At 41.9% G+C, this 14920-nt stretch overlaps 2 protein-coding genes and 1 pseudogene across 2 annotated transcripts; 1 reads left to right on the top strand and 2 right to left on the bottom strand.

Annotated features, from left to right (window-relative positions):
* The first annotated feature begins 1514 nt into the window (after positions 1–1514).
* LOC149386102 (G-type lectin S-receptor-like serine/threonine-protein kinase At1g61360) lies at positions 1515–4909 on the top strand. Its single transcript, XM_089625503.1, has 7 exons — positions 1515–2882; positions 2986–3099; positions 3358–3551; positions 3638–3848; positions 3937–4174; positions 4275–4425; positions 4496–4909. Exons 1-7 carry the CDS (start codon positions 1559–1561, stop codon positions 4799–4801), a joined length of 2538 nt encoding a protein of 845 aa, XP_089481629.1. The 5' UTR covers positions 1515–1558; the 3' UTR covers positions 4802–4909.
* A 3968-nt stretch (positions 4910–8877) lies between these two features.
* On the bottom strand, positions 8878–10326 carry LOC149386101 (G-type lectin S-receptor-like serine/threonine-protein kinase At1g61500). Its single transcript, XM_089627453.1, has 5 exons — positions 10217–10326; positions 9918–10128; positions 9593–9830; positions 9368–9518; positions 8878–9285 (listed from the first exon to the last, which is right to left on the bottom strand). The coding sequence occupies exons 2-5, from the start codon at positions 10120–10122 to the stop codon at positions 8992–8994; spliced, it is 888 nt and encodes a 295-aa protein (XP_089483579.1). The 5' UTR covers positions 10123–10128; positions 10217–10326; the 3' UTR covers positions 8878–8991.
* A 718-nt stretch (positions 10327–11044) lies between these two features.
* On the bottom strand, positions 11045–12493 carry LOC149386100 (G-type lectin S-receptor-like serine/threonine-protein kinase At1g61550 pseudogene; annotated as a pseudogene).
* Positions 12494–14920: the final 2427 nt, after the last annotated feature.

The following is a 14920-nucleotide window of genomic DNA, read 5'->3' as shown; positions in this document are numbered from 1 at the left end:
TTCTCACTTTTCACTTTTCTTTACCTCTAATTTTTCATTATTTCAAAGAGACATTTCAAGACACAATTTATAATTGGGTTATATAGGTGAATAGCCATTTGGTTATAGAGGTTTTGTTTTTAGCATACCTTTTGTTAATTTCCTGTAAATAGCCACGCCCACCAATTAACAACTAATTAAAAGACCAAACAGACCTCAATAAATATCCCGCTCATTTTAAACAGAATAATAAAACATAATTACAAAGATTTGGTCATCATAACTGTCGCGTTATTTTTGGAAGCAAATTAAAATTAATTAATTTGTTGCTCCTCACTCTCTCCACAACCCACCCTCTCCTCTGAAGCCACCACACCACTCCACCAACACCCTCCTCCTTCTATCCCCGCCTCTTCGCCGCCTCGCCGACGACGATGACAAAGACGACGGAGAAGAACAAATCTCCGGCGGCGGAGAGAGTTGCGCGTACTCGCAGCCGATCATGGTCCTGGACGTGATCTGGAACCTCGCTTTCATCCTCGTCTCATTCTTCGTCCTCTTCTCGACGTTCCACGAGAAACCCTCGACGCCTCTCGGGCTTGGGTCTCTGGGTACGCCTTTCAGTGTGTTTTGCATGTGGGTTTCGTGTACTTCGATGATCGGAGGACCAGGAAATTCTCAGATCTCCTTGGATTCCCACCACCTGGGACTGATCTCGATCGATCGGCCCGCCCGTCGTCCACGCTGAGAGGCAGATCTGCCACGAAGAACAACCTCGTCGCCCGGAAAAACTCCGGCGCCTCTCAATACGAAGCATATTTACAGTATATTCATTGTAAATACAAAGCATATATTTACAGTATATTCATGTAAATAAACTGAAAAAAATTCTGGAAATATTTTGGGCACGAAAATTATGGAAATTACGAATATATGGAAGACAAAATAATATCAATAAATGAAGAATATATTTACAGATTTTATCCATAATGAATTGCCACGAAAATAGAAACTAACTACCTAAATTCAACGCTGAAAACTTCCAAATACATAACAATAAATGGGCTGAGAACTTTCAAAATCTGCTGGAAAATTCAAATTCCAAATTTGAAAACTTCCCTATTCGGTTTCAATATTTGATTCGAAATAAAAAAAAAACTGTCTAATTAAAATAGCGTAAGGGCAAAAATGTAAAACTAATTCAATTAATAAGCTGCCACGTAAGCAAGATGGCTATTTACGAAAAATTAACGAAAGGTTGGCTAAAACCAAATTGCTAGTGTTTAAGATGGCTATGCAGCCAATTATTTGTTTATAATTTGAATTTTCCTTCTTATTTTTCATTCAATTTTCATTTTCCTTGAAAAATGTATTGCTAAGAAGTAAGAATTTATAAGCTCATCATTCATTAAACTAAAGACACGTTATGTATGACTCTAAAATTATAAGGAAACCGACGCGTGAACTGACAATTCAAACATGAAATCTTGTTCGCTAACTTAATTTCTTCTTATCCACATACACCAATGAAAACCTTTCCCTTCATAGTATCACATTATTTTCTTATTCTGCTAAGAAAATGGTCTCAAAGTACAGCGATCGCAAGATTGTACTCGCTACAATATCTCTCATACTGTTCTTATTATTATCGTCGGAATATTGCCGTGCAGTTGAGAACATAACTCAGTCGCAGAAGCTGTCTGAGGATAAAACTCTACTTTCGCCCGGTCGAGTTTTCGAGTTAGGCTTCTTCAGTCCGAATAACTCGGTAACAAATCGGTACGTGGGAATTTGGTACAAGAACATATCTCCACAGACTGTCGTATGGGTGCTCAACAGAGAGAATCCGATCAGCATAGAAGATTCCACTGCGACTTTAAGAATCAGCGAAAACGGAAATTTGGAGCTGGTCTATGGAAACAACAATCCAGTCTGGTCAACCAAACACGGCGTTTCGTCGAATAGCTCGGTCGCGACGCTCACGGACAACGGAAACTTGGTTCTCAAGGATGTCGAAATGAACAATACTTTATGGCAGAGCTTCGACAGGCTCGGAGACACGCTCTTACCAGGCTCATCGATAGGGTTCGACGGGGAAACAAGTAGAAACGATGTGATCACTTCTTGGAAAACCGACTCCGATCCATCCCCCGGGGATTTCACCCTCGGAGTCTCGACCAGATTGACGCCGGTGCAGATCTTCATATGGAAGGGGACGAGGCCTCACTGGAGATCGGGGCCGTGGGACGGGACAGTGTTCACTGGAGCCCCGATCACAGACGAAGCAAGCAATATCGGGGAGAAGAACCCGTTCAATATCATCGAAGCAGCGGAGAAGAGAACCGCGCATCTCTACTTCAACCCCGTCAGTGTCGCCACCGTGCCCCTCAAGTACTTTCTATCTCCGCAGGGCGTTTTCAAAAGCATGTTGAAGGAACAAGGCAGCGATTGGAGGAAGGTCTGGGAGTCTCGAAAGAGTCCGTGCGATGTGTATGGTTTTTGCGGTAATTTCGGGGTGTGCAAGCCATTATTGAATTCACCAATTATTTGTAGGTGCTTGAAAGGGTATGCTCCGAAATCTGATCTCGAGTGGAGAGAGCAGAATTGGACACAAGGGTGCTTTAGGAGAGCCGAGCTGCTCTGCGAGAGAAACAATAGTCGAGGGAAAAGTGATGTCTTTTACGAGCTCAAGAGCATAAAGCCTCCTGATTTTTACCAATACTTATCTTTTCCAAAAAATATAGTTGATTGTCAAAAAACATGTGTGGCGAACTGTTCTTGCAGTGCTTATGCTTATGTTGACGGCATAGGCTGTTTGGTATGGTCGGAGAGCATCATTGACGTCCGGGAATTTTCCTCCGGTGGCAAATCGCTGTTTCTCCGCCTCGCTCATGGAGAGTTAGGTGAGTGTAATATTCTACTTGAGAAAATTCTGTAAGTCGTTCCGGACCGTGCTCTTTTGTTTTTATGTTTTAATATAATTAGCTATTTCGTTTACTTTTGCAGAAGGGAAAATTGCAAAGAAGACGATTATCATAATCCTTGCAACGATTTCTATCGCTGCGTGTTTGTGCGTCTTTCTAGTGATCTGTTTGCGTAGGAAAAGTGTGAAACGAAAGAGTAAGTAACTAAGTTAATTAATCCCTTCTATTATGGTTGTCAAGGATCCCAGATGACAAAGATAAATGATCATTATTTTTTTACTAGATCATGGTTACTCCTCTAATTTGCTAATTGGTTTTAAAATGAAATTTTGCAAGGATCATAATATTATGTCAGAAGCGAAACTTTGGTGTACAATTTTCCTTTTACTTCATACAAGTTCGTATATATCTGTCCGGTTTTTTTATCTTTGTGAATTTCCTTCTTAATAATTAGAAAATGTTGAGGCGATCTCCGAGAAGTCCGAAATTGTCAAAACAAGCAGCAACTTTAGATCAGATATTCAATTGACAGAACAAAAGTACCAGTCAGAGTCTCCTATTTTTAGCTATGAGAGCCTTTCGATGGCTACGGATAACTTCAGCTTTAGAAACAAACTTGGTCAAGGAGGATTTGGCACTGTCTGTAAGGTAAATAATTGTAAGGTGTTTCAAGTTTTCTTTTAAGAAATGAGTCTTTTGAATAAACCTGAAATCATTCACGGGCGGGTTTGCAGGGAAAACTTCAAGATGGCACAGAAATAGCGGTTAAGAGACTGGCTAGCGGTTCGGGACAAGGCACGAGAGAGTTTCAGAACGAGATGGTATTAGTTTCCAAACTCCAACACAGAAATCTTGTCAGGCTTCTCGGTTTCTGCACCGAGAACGACGAGAAGTTACTTGTTTACGAGTACATGCCAAACAAAAGCTTGGATAATTTTATCTTCGGTAAGTGTCACTCACTGAGCTAGGTTGAGTTGTAAATAATTTCTTACGTCTATCACGTCTTAAGAAATGTCTTGTTTTCAAATATAAGATTCCAGAAGAAGTGAGCAACTTGACTGGACAACACGCTTCAACATTATAATCGGCATTGCAAGAGGTCTTGTATATCTCCACCGCGATTCCTTTTTAAGGGTTATACACCGAGACCTCAAGGCCAGCAATGTTCTCCTTGACAACAAGATGAATCCAAAAATATCCGACTTTGGACTAGCTAAGATTTTTGAGGAGACGTTCGATGTTGCCGATACTCAAAGGGTTGTTGGAACGCTGTGAGTATTTATTTTTTCCTTCTTCATTTTAGTCAACATTTGAGTTGTCAAAATTTTGAAGCCTCGCATCTCTAATGAGTATGTGTGTGATCAAATGCAGTGGCTACATGTCTCCTGAGTATGCCATGGGCGGGATTTTTTCCGAAAAATCAGACGTGTATAGCTTCGGGATCTTGATGTTAGAGATTGTCAGTGGTCGGAAGAACACGAGCTTCAATTTCTATGACAAACACTATAGCCTCGTTGGTTGTGTGAGTACTTTTTCCCTATCTTATTTCAGTTTGTTTAAAATTCATTAAAAATTATTGTTCTGTATTTCAGGCTTGGGAGTTGTGGAGTGAAGGCAGGGAAGTAGAAATGGTGGACAAAGCACTAAAAAATGGTTTCTGTTCAGAGGAAGCAATAAGATGCGTGCACGTTGGGCTTCTTTGCGTACAAGACCAGGCTGTGGACAGGCCAACAATGCCGGAATTAGTGACAATGTTGTTGAACGAGACAGACCGGCCTCGGCCGAAAGAGCCTCTTTTCACTTTTGAAAGGCGAAAACCCCAATCTCGGCAAAGCAATGACATCGAAGGCTCTGCCAATGAGGCAACTGTCACTGCGTCAATGCTTGAAGGTCGATAAGTAGGCGATAGAACATATTACAAGTAAACCGATCCTTGTATAATCAACATAAAACCATACTTATTTACAGATCTTGTTTATAGTGAAAATAAATCCTCTTATTATTAACTATATTGACGAAATATGACTACTTATCATTTTGGACTTTTTTGGAACTTAGGATGTGTTAAGCCGTTTTTTTGGTTCAACACTTATGGACACGTGACGTGAGCGGACTTGGCCACGTGTCTTCGAATTTGTGAGATTAGTAATGGGATATTCCTCTTATCGAATGAAGAACGAGAGAATTGGTTTCTCAAGCTCTTGGACACGATCGTAGAGGGAATATAATTTGGCTCAGGGGCCTCGGGTTTTGAGAGAGTGAACTTATCTCTCCCACTCTAGAGAGAATGGAAGGAGATCGTTCCTCGTTTTTGTGTGAAAAATGTGTGAGTGGAGTGGCTTTGATTCTCTTGGTTCTTGATTTCGGTCTCAAAGGTGTTTCTAGTGAGAGAAGTAGCTGAGTAGAGGTTTTGACAGAGTCTAGCTAGAGAGAGAAAAAGCCAACCCTTGATAAGTGTGTCTCAGGTATTTATAGTGAGGTGGTGAGAGTTAGGGTCGGGGTAGTATCGTCATTTGACAGTTATTGGAGGGACAGTCCTGTTTGGAGGGGAGCGGACGAGACCTATTGAAGGGTCAGGAGGCGCCACACGTCCTGCCAGGGGGTCTGGAAGCTCGTCTCGTCCTGCCAGGGGGTGACGAGACGTGACGCGTCCTGCTAGGTGGTATAGAGGCTTGACGTGTCCTGTCAGGGGGTCAGGAGGCTTGTCCCGTCCCGCCAGGGGGGTCCTGCTTGGCGGTCGAGAGGCTTGACTCGTCCTGCCAGGGGGTCAGACGGCTCGTCCCGTCCCGCCAAGGGGTAACGAGACGTGATGCGTTTTGCTTGGTCGGGTGGCTTGACTCGTCCTGCGATGGTGTCAGGAGGCTCGTCCCGTCCCGCCAGGGATGACGAGATGTGACGCGTCCTGCTTGGTCGAGTGGCTTGACTCGTCCTACCGAGGGGTCAGGAGGCTCGTCCCGTCCCGCCAGGGGGGTAACGAGACGTGACGCGTCCTGCTTGGTCGGGTGGCTAGCTGGACAATGACTCATCGTCGTTTCGTCGAGTAGTCCGTCGGAGACTCGCTCGTCTCGTGGCTCGTCGCCTCGCCGATTCCGTCACTCCTGTTTATATTTTATGTGTTGGGCTTATCCGTCTCACCGAGCGGTCCGTAGGGGACGCCGTCTCGCCGAGTACGTCTATCATATCCGTCTCGTGACATGTCGCCGAGTACGTCTATCATGTCCGTCTCGTGGCGTGTCGCCTCGCCGAGTACGTATATCATGTCCGTCTCTTGGCGTGCCGCCCCGTCGAGTACGTCTGTCATGTCGTCTCGTGACGTGTCGCCTCACCGAGTACGTCTATCATGTCCGTCTCGTGGCGCCTCGCCGAGTACGTCTATCCTGTCCGTCTCGTGGCGCCTCGCCGAGTACGTCTATCCTGTCCGTCTCGTGGCGTGTCGCCTCGCCGAGTACGTCCATCATGTCCGTCTCGTAGCTTGTCGCCTCGCCGCGTAGTCCATCGGAGACTCGCCCGTCTCGTGGCACGTCGTCTCACCAAGTGGTCCGTCGGGGTCGCTATCTCGTGGCTCTTCGCCTCGCCGAGTGGTCCGTCGGGGATGCTATCTCGTGGCTCTTCGTCGAGTGATCCGTCGGGTACGCCATCTCGTGGCTCTTCGTCTCGTCGAGTAGTTCGTCGGGGGCGTCATCTCGTGACTCGTTGCTCGGGGCTCGTCGACTTCGAACTCCCGGTTTTGTGCTTCGAGGAGGCTCATTGACTTTGAACTCGCGACCGACACGGGTCTTCGCGGTGGTCGTGCTCGCCAATCTCGGACTCGCGCCGGTTCGCCGACCACGGAGTCGCGGTGCTCTCCGACCACATCTCCGCTCGGCTCGTCGGCACGGGTCTTCGCCCGACTCTTCGACCACGTCTTCGCGGTACTCGCCAACCACGTCTTCGCGGTGGTCCCCGACCGCGTCTTTGCGGTGCTCGTCGGCACGGGTCTTCGCCCGGCTCTTCGACCACTTCTTCGCGGGGGCTCGCCGATCTCGGACTCGCGCCGGTTCGCCGGCCACAGAATCGCGGTGGTCTCCGACCACGCCTTCGCGGTGCTCGCCGACCACGTCTTCGTGGTGGCCTCCGACCACGTCTTCGCGGTGCTCTCCGACCACGGACTCGCGGAGGCTCACCGATCTCGGACTCGCGTCGGTTCGCCGGCCACGCACTTCATGGAGGCTCGGTGGCCTCGCACTCGCGGTGACACACCGGTCACGTGCTTCATGGAGGCTTGCCGTCAATCTCCGGCGCGGACTTCGTTCTGGCTCTCTGATGCGAGGCTTCGCATCGCAGTGGTTCGCCAAGCGGGAGTCGACGTGGCGCTGGTCTTCATGGCGGTTCACCGGCACGGGGCTTTATGGTGGTTCGCCGGCGCGAGACTTCGCATGGCTTGCCGGTCCGAGGCTCACGGTGCTCGCTGGCCCGAGGCTTCGCCGTGGCTCGTGGGCACGAGGGCTTCGTGGGGCTCACCGGAGGTTCGCGGTGCTCGACGACGTTGCTCTCCTTCTCAGTCTCGCTCTCTCGCTCTATCTCTCTCCGCGTTCTCTTCTTCTTCTTCTTTCTTTCTTCTCTTCTCTTTTCTTTTCTTTTTTTTCTTTCCTGCGTGACCTGGTCTTCTCTTTTTTTCTTTTGTTTTCCGTGGCTGCCGTGTGAATCTCTCCCCTAGCTAGGGTTTTTGTTTTTGTTTTATATTGTCTTTTTATGGCCCATGAGGCCCATGTGCTGATTTTGGGCTTATCAAAATTGCACATAACAGGATGCAAATTATTTAAATGTTGTAAACGATCCGGGTCACCTGCGGATTACAAATAATATAACACAAACATATATTAATATATATATATATATATATATATATATATATATATATAGTCTACATGAAATATAATATGAAATAAAGAACTTCTAGAGAATCACTCACTTCACGATGTTGATCAAGTCGCACTCTACCTCATTTGCGCAATCCTAAGCTCACCGATATCATTTGGTAAAATTGGTGATATATATATATATATATATATATGAGGCAGTATATGACGAAGGATGAGGCGGGCGATAGAGAAGTATTCCAAGTAGAATTGGTTCATAAGAAAACAAACCAACATGACGGCCCGGTCACGAATAATTATTTTGTTATATTCTATATTTTGTCAGAAAAATCTCATTGATGGCCACCACTGGGGTGGCAAATACATGGGCATGCAATGCAAGGAAGTCTTATTAAGACAGGTAAACTTGAAGGTTTTCCTTGCCTTACTTATGCTCATGGAATTATAGGATTGGGAGCATGTTTGGAAGTGAGTATATTTAGAAATGGTATTATAGAAAAATTGATCATAAAAGGTAATTGTAGGAATATATTAAAGACCTGGCAAAGGAAATCAAGAAAGCAACAGGTTCAAAATGTTTTTTTTTTTTTTTATATATATATCAGAAAGCTACAGTCGGCGTAAAAGGAGTGTGTTTTTGCATCTTTTGTGTGTACAGGTCGGATACGAGAGCGAAACACAGTTCACATTGATTTCATGAGTCGGGTGAACATGAGAAAATCGAAGTCACATTACATTCATGAATAATGATCACTTATATTGTTCCCCGGAGACTAAAAGCACTTATATTGTATTCATCATTTTCGATCTGATATCAATTCAAGAATGTAAAGGAATGTTGAATCGAGTACCAAATGAAATCACTTGCATTTGCCAGCGCAAATCAAGTTTCTTTGACATACAAGAATTATGTATTTTCTCTCATCAACTGCATGAGAATGATATACGAAATCAAAAACCAACTTAGAAATCATTTGGTTATATGGTAAAAAAAAAATTATGATATAGTTTCCAATACAAACAGTTCGGTGGTCAATTCATATACTTTTTTCTTCTTTTTATTTTTATTTTTAATCAGTGTCGCTTTTTTGAGAGAAAAAAAAAAAAAGGACAAATAATTGAAAAAACCATAAAACTTGTTCCTCTGTCCATATCAACTACTTAACATAAAGCCAAAAAAAAAAAAAAAAATGCAACCAATCCAGTGCAGAAATGATAGATCATTCGGGTCAACGTGGTTCAAGTAATGACATACTGGCCTGGTTCACAGTACCGCTCTGTGACTGAGAATCATATCTGGGCGTGCTTTGGAGAGCAAACATGGGTTCGATCGGCCGAGGAAGGCTTATTTCGTTGCTGAGCATCTGAATAACGTCTGGCATGGTTGGTCTATCGCGGGCCTGGTCTTGGACGCACAGAAGTCCAATGTGTATGCAGCGTCTCACTTCCGGCTCAGAACACGAGTCGGCTAACACCTCGTCCACCAATTCTAGTTCCCTTTTCCCACTCCATAACTCCCATGCCTGAAATTTTGTAGCTCACGCGTATCAAGAGTAAGAAATCACAAGCGATTTGAGATCGAGATCAAGATAAATTAGAACTCACATAAGTGATGAGGCTCAACTGCTTGTATAGGTACGGGAACGTGGTGTTCTTCTTCCCGCTAATGATCTCCAAAAGCAAGACCCCGAAGCTAAACACGTCTGATTTCTCCGAGAAAATCCCGCCCATTGCATATTCCGGAGACATGTAGCCTCTGAAGCATAAAAAAATAATGGATTTAATTCTCATTGATACTAATATTTGAGGCTGACGTATTTCGGTGCTTACAGTGTTCCAACCACTCTTTGAGTGTTTGCTAAGTCCATTGTTCCTTGGAATATTCGTGCCAATCCGAAATCCGATATTTTTGGGTTCATTTTCTCGTCCAGGAGAATATTGCTGACCTTTAAGTCCCTGTGGATCACTCTTAGACACGAGTCTCGATGGAGATAAACGAGACCTCTTGCGATGCCGTGCACAATTTTCCATCTGGAAGCCCAGTTGAGCTGCATACCTCTTGTTGGATCTGATCATTGAATTATATTTAGAATGAATATCTGTGAAAAATGCAAATTTAAAAGCAATATTGTGGAAGTATATATTCGAAACCAACCGAAAATAAAGCAATCTAGGCTTTTGTTAGGCATGTACTCGTAGACAAGTAGTTTCTCATCGTCTTCAACGCAATAACCGTAAAGCTTAACAAGGTTTCTGTGTTGGAGCTTGGCGATCAATGCGATCTCATTCTTAAACTCTTCTATGCCTTGTCCCGAGTTGCTGGAGAGTCTCTTTACGGCTATCTCATTCCCATCAGGCATTGTTCCCTGCATATTTGCATACACCTTTTAATTTTTTCATCTCCATCATATGTTTATGAAATGAATAAAAGATAAACGTGAAAAAAAAAATAACCTTGTAAACAGAGCCAAAGCCTCCTTGTCCAAGTTTGTTTGTGGGGCTGAAGTTATTTGTCACGGCTAAAATTGTGGTAAAGTCGATCACGGGAATATCGGTCACGACTTCTTGTTTATGAACTTGAAAAGTGCTACTTGTAATACCTGTTGGCTCAAACGGATCAGTTTTGTTCACTTGGTTTGATAATTTTTTTTTCTGCAATAGGTAGTATATTCATTACCATGTTTGGAGCTCAGATTTCGCGATTGAAAACCAAAATTGAAAGGAAATGTAAACTAAGGTAAAGTGAAGATGATTCAGCTTTTTTTTTTTTTTGTACAATAAAGTTTGAGGCTGATTGCTTTCGTTTTTGTTTTTAAATGACTTCTCTATTAAGTGTGATATTATTTTATTTATATATATATATATATATGAAGAAGAGGAAGGATCCTCTCAATGAACAATGTTTTTAAATAAAAGAATTAAAAGATTGGACCCTAAACACAAGCAGGGTTCATTCATACCCTTTTTTTTTTTTTTTTTTTTGCATGATGGTTCAGCGATTCTGAATTTGCACATTCTCAATCTTCCATGATTTTGTAAAGTGGGACAGTTAAAAGCCGTGGTATAAACATTCTATTCACTATTACAAACTAGGGAACCTACAATTGAGATTCTGTAACAATTTAGAAAAATCGTTGTTAAAAGTGTACTCAAGGATGCCTGAGAAAGACAGAGTCACGCGCGTGTACCTCTTTTTCTAGCTCTGCGTCGGTGCAAACGGAACGCTAAGATACCAATAACGGAAGCGGTTAAAATGGCTGCAAGGCTGGCTGTGATCTTTACCGTTTTATGCCCATCAGCTGAAAACAACTCAGCATGCCAATAAATAACGTGCACTACAAGTAATCAGAAGTAAAAAACACTTCACAAACAAAGAATCCATAGTTCTCACCTAACTCTTCATGGGAGAGGCGGAAGAAAATTCGAACCCCGCCTCCGTACTTGGATAAATCTCTTATGTCAACCAGTCCGCTTGACCACACCAAACACCCTATTCCCTCAACATACGCGAAAGCCACGCACGAACAATTCCCAAGGCACGAGGTTTTGCACCCCTCCAGATCATTCTCTGCATACTCGTAAAAGTCTGGTACCCTCACATCATCAATAATACCAAACCTGTCCCTCTTCCCCGAAGTAGTATTTCTTTCGCAGAGCGTTTCCTTTCTTCTCACGCAGCCCCGTGTCCGGTTCGCTCTGTCCATTGGCACGAAACCCTTGAGGCATCGGCAGATCGGATTTCTCCGATCGTCGCACACACTGTTGGGCCCGCAGGCACCGTAAAAGCTGCACTTGCTATGCGGTGCCTCCCAGTAATACAGCTCTCCGTCCTCGCCGTATTTATTCTGTCTCATGAAACCATCCGGCGACAAAAACAGGTAAGTTATGGACTCCTGGTAGGGGTTGAACCGTAAATACGTCGTCCCGTCCTCCGCGTTCTCGTTGAGATCGAAGTCATTTCTGTAACCCGTGTCCATTTCGGGTATTCCCGTGAACTTGGACTTGTCCCACGGCCCGCTCCTCCACCGGACCTCCGACCCGTTCCCGGCCAACATGCAGCCCTCCGGCGGCATCTTTTTAGCGATTACGAGAGAGAACTCGCCGGGGGACGGGTCGCTCTCGCTCCTCCATGATGTCAGCACTGTAGTCTCGTTGGTCTTGAGGTTGAACCCGATCGCCGAACCAGGCAAGAGTGTGTTGCCGGGGTGGTCAAAACTCCGCCACAGATTGGCTCCTGAGACCTCTTCCTTGAGGAGGAAGTTTCCGTTATCCAACAGAATCGCCGCCACAGCCAAACTTCTGTTGGATGATGATGATGTGGCATCGGTTGACCAGACCGACTTGTTCGCTCTGTCTAGGATCTCGAGGTTTCCACGGCTGTTGATGGTAAGGATCGCCGGAGAGTCGGTGGGTCCTAGTGGGCTTTCTCTGTTGGCGACCCAGACGACAGTTCGGGGTGAGATTCCGGTGTACCAAATTCCGACATAGTGGTTCGACGATTTGTTGGGAGTGAAGAATCCTAGTTCAAAGGTACGGCTTGGAGATACGAGGGTGTTTCCTTGAGATAAGGATTGGGATTGTGTGATGTTGTGGATTTCATAGCAGTGCTTTGAGGGAAGCAAGTAGAGAAGAAGGAAAGTTGTGAAAATTAAGTCAGCACAACGAACTCTGTGTTTTGCAATAGCTGCCATTTAACTTTTTCAGCTACAACCAAACCTCTTGTAATTAACCAGAAAATACAGCCCAAAATTCAAATCAATAGCTTGAAACTCGTCAAAAATTGTATTAATCTTGTTCTATTCCGTCAGAAAGAACTGTTCTACGTAGTTTAATATTTTATATAACTTCGAATCATTCACGCAATGGAATTTCCTGGTAAATAAAGGGTTTTTATTGTAAAAGTGTGACATTTTCAATCTAGTCATCTCTCAATCGTGTACATGGACATCTGGATTATTAAATATTAGGGTGATTAAAAAAGTAGTAAGATTAAGAAATTAAGAGATTTGACATTGAAAAGGTCAAAGGAGTTGTTTCTTCTTTGGATTACGGGGATGATGGCTCCACAAGGTAAAAACTTCTTTAACAAATGGCTTTTTGTCTAACCGAACAAACGCACCATCGTCATTCTCAAGATTAGAAAGAAATTTTCATAAGAATAAAAAATAGTCTGCACTTGTACCCATGATACTAAATTGGTGTAACTTTTACATCAAAATCAAATTAGTGCAACAGTGTTTTCATCTCCAACCCATAACACCAAATCTCTCGCACACAAAAATATTCACAAAAATATTCTATTTTTATATTTTACTTTTCAATATTACTTCATATTAATTGCATATTAACCTCTCTATCAATTTGTTATGTCAATAATAATCGTATTTAATATATAAATTTTCTATATCAATAATATCAAATTAATTTATATTAATATTAGATATTATGTTAATACTACAAAATCAATATTAAAAAAGTCACCCTAAAAACATATATTTTTTAAGATAATATTCATAGAATAAAGATTACGTAAACATTGCATTTCATAGGTAAACTTAAATACTTAAAATAAATTAGAGAAAAAAATACGCACATGAAAAAATTAATTTGGTATGTATTGTGCTTAATTAATGTTATGTATTTTATTATGTTATCTGATTTACTCTCTTTTTTAATTGATGATATGTATTTTTTATATAAATTATTTAAAGCGCGTTCTAGAAATATGGCCAAAAGTAAACCTCCTTTTTTTTTTATTTTAGTCAATGTTTGCCAACTTTAGGAATGCAGCCAAACAGGCTTATAAGAAAAAAAAAAGAATAAATAAAGTCTGATTTTCATTTATTTATTAATAAATTCGTCACTTTCTCTCTTCTACTTATATTCCTACATTTTTTTCATAAAAACAGTACAAAACCATATCTACCTCATATGAACTCGAAATTGAGTGATTCCAAATCCTACGGATTCGTGACGCCGAGATCTTAAAAAATAGATCCATTGTGTTTGATGAAAAATCATGTTTAATGCCATAAATGTAGAAAAATCACGTTATTGTCTTAGACATGAAAATAACTGAAATTTTTTGGAAATCATCTGGAAATAAATGAAAACGTAAATATGATGCATTAAACATAATTTTTCATCAAACGCAATGAGTCTATTTTTGAAGATCTCGGCGCCGCGAATATGTAGGATTCGGAATCACTCAATTTCGAGTTCGTATGAGATAGATATGGATTTTTGAAGTTTTGATGAAAAAAAAATGTTTGAAAAAAAGTAGGAGAGAGAAAGTGACGAATTAAAAAACAAGAAAAAGAAAGTGATGAATCTAGAAAAAAAAAACGTTATATTTATTTAAGGACAAATATGGAATTTTAACCTATTGCCTCTAGTGCCACATAATATAATTGGCTATTTTTCTAAAACTCTCCAAACGTGGGCTAAATCCCAAACCTTGAGTTTAAGGTGGTCTAGTTAGTTACCAAATTCTTATTTAAATTAAGATCAAAATAATAAATTAATTTGTCTTTTAGCTATATAGCCATTTGACTTGTAGCGTTTTGTATAATAGCTAACATTTTGTTAATGTTTTATAAATAGTCACCTCAACTTATTTACGGCACTAAAAAAGACAAAAAAAAAAAAAAAAAAAAAAAAAAAACCCCAAAATAGGCGGGAATGTTTTTGGCTATTTTTGTCTTTTTGAGTGCCGTAAATAAGTTTAGGTGGCTATTTACAAAAATTTTACAAAAAGTATTCTTAGACTTTCGGTGGCTTATTTGATAATTTTCTTTAAATTAATTGTATTGGAGGGTGAATTTGCTGTTAAAAATTGTGTTACACCAAATTTAGTATAGATGAATAATCTCATACTAAATTTGGTGTGAATTAATTATTTATTTACACCAAATTTACTGTGGTTGAAGCAATCTCGCACCAAATATGTCACTTTTCAAACTAAATTTAACGTTGGTTTGAGTTTTTCCTAGGGTTTGATCATCGGCTTCCCATAAGAGTGGTCAATAGAACTAATCAGCCTCCCAAGAGGAAAGGGGAATAATAAGAGCCAGAGTCGACGAAAATAGGTTACAAAGAGGAGACACGAGAAATGGGGACTTGTATGAACAAAAATAAAGTACTATCGAGCGTGAACAA

The sequence above is a fragment of the Urtica dioica genome, chromosome 9, assembly GCF_054948205.1.
Source record: "Urtica dioica subsp. dioica isolate 48M chromosome 9, U.dioica_male_clone48M_v1_H2, whole genome shotgun sequence".
NCBI classification, from domain to species: domain Eukaryota; kingdom Viridiplantae; phylum Streptophyta; class Magnoliopsida; order Rosales; family Urticaceae; genus Urtica; species Urtica dioica.
Note: the sequence above shows the minus strand (reverse complement) of the source record. Positions and strands in the feature narration are given on the sequence as shown.

Bases quoted from the DNA above. Each gene is read 5' to 3' on its own strand.
- LOC149386102 (XM_089625503.1), top strand. From the start codon at position 1,559: ATGGTCTCAAAGTACAGCGATCGCAAGATTGTACTCGCTACAATATCT. The intron at 3,100-3,357 runs GTAAGTAACTAA...CTTAATAATTAG, and splicing joins GAAAAGTGTGAAACGAAAGA to AAAATGTTGAGGCGATCTCC. The intron at 4,426-4,495 runs GTGAGTACTTTT...TCTGTATTTCAG, and splicing joins ACTATAGCCTCGTTGGTTGT to GCTTGGGAGTTGTGGAGTGA.
- LOC149386101 (XM_089627453.1), bottom strand. From the start codon at position 10,122: ATGCCTGATGGGAATGAGATAGCCGTAAAGAGACTCTCCAGCAACTCG. The intron at 9,831-9,917 runs GTTGGTTTCGAA...TTCAATGATCAG, and splicing joins CCTAGATTGCTTTATTTTCG to ATCCAACAAGAGGTATGCAG. The intron at 9,286-9,367 runs GTGAGTTCTAAT...ACAAAATTTCAG, and splicing joins AGTTGAGCCTCATCACTTAT to GCATGGGAGTTATGGAGTGG.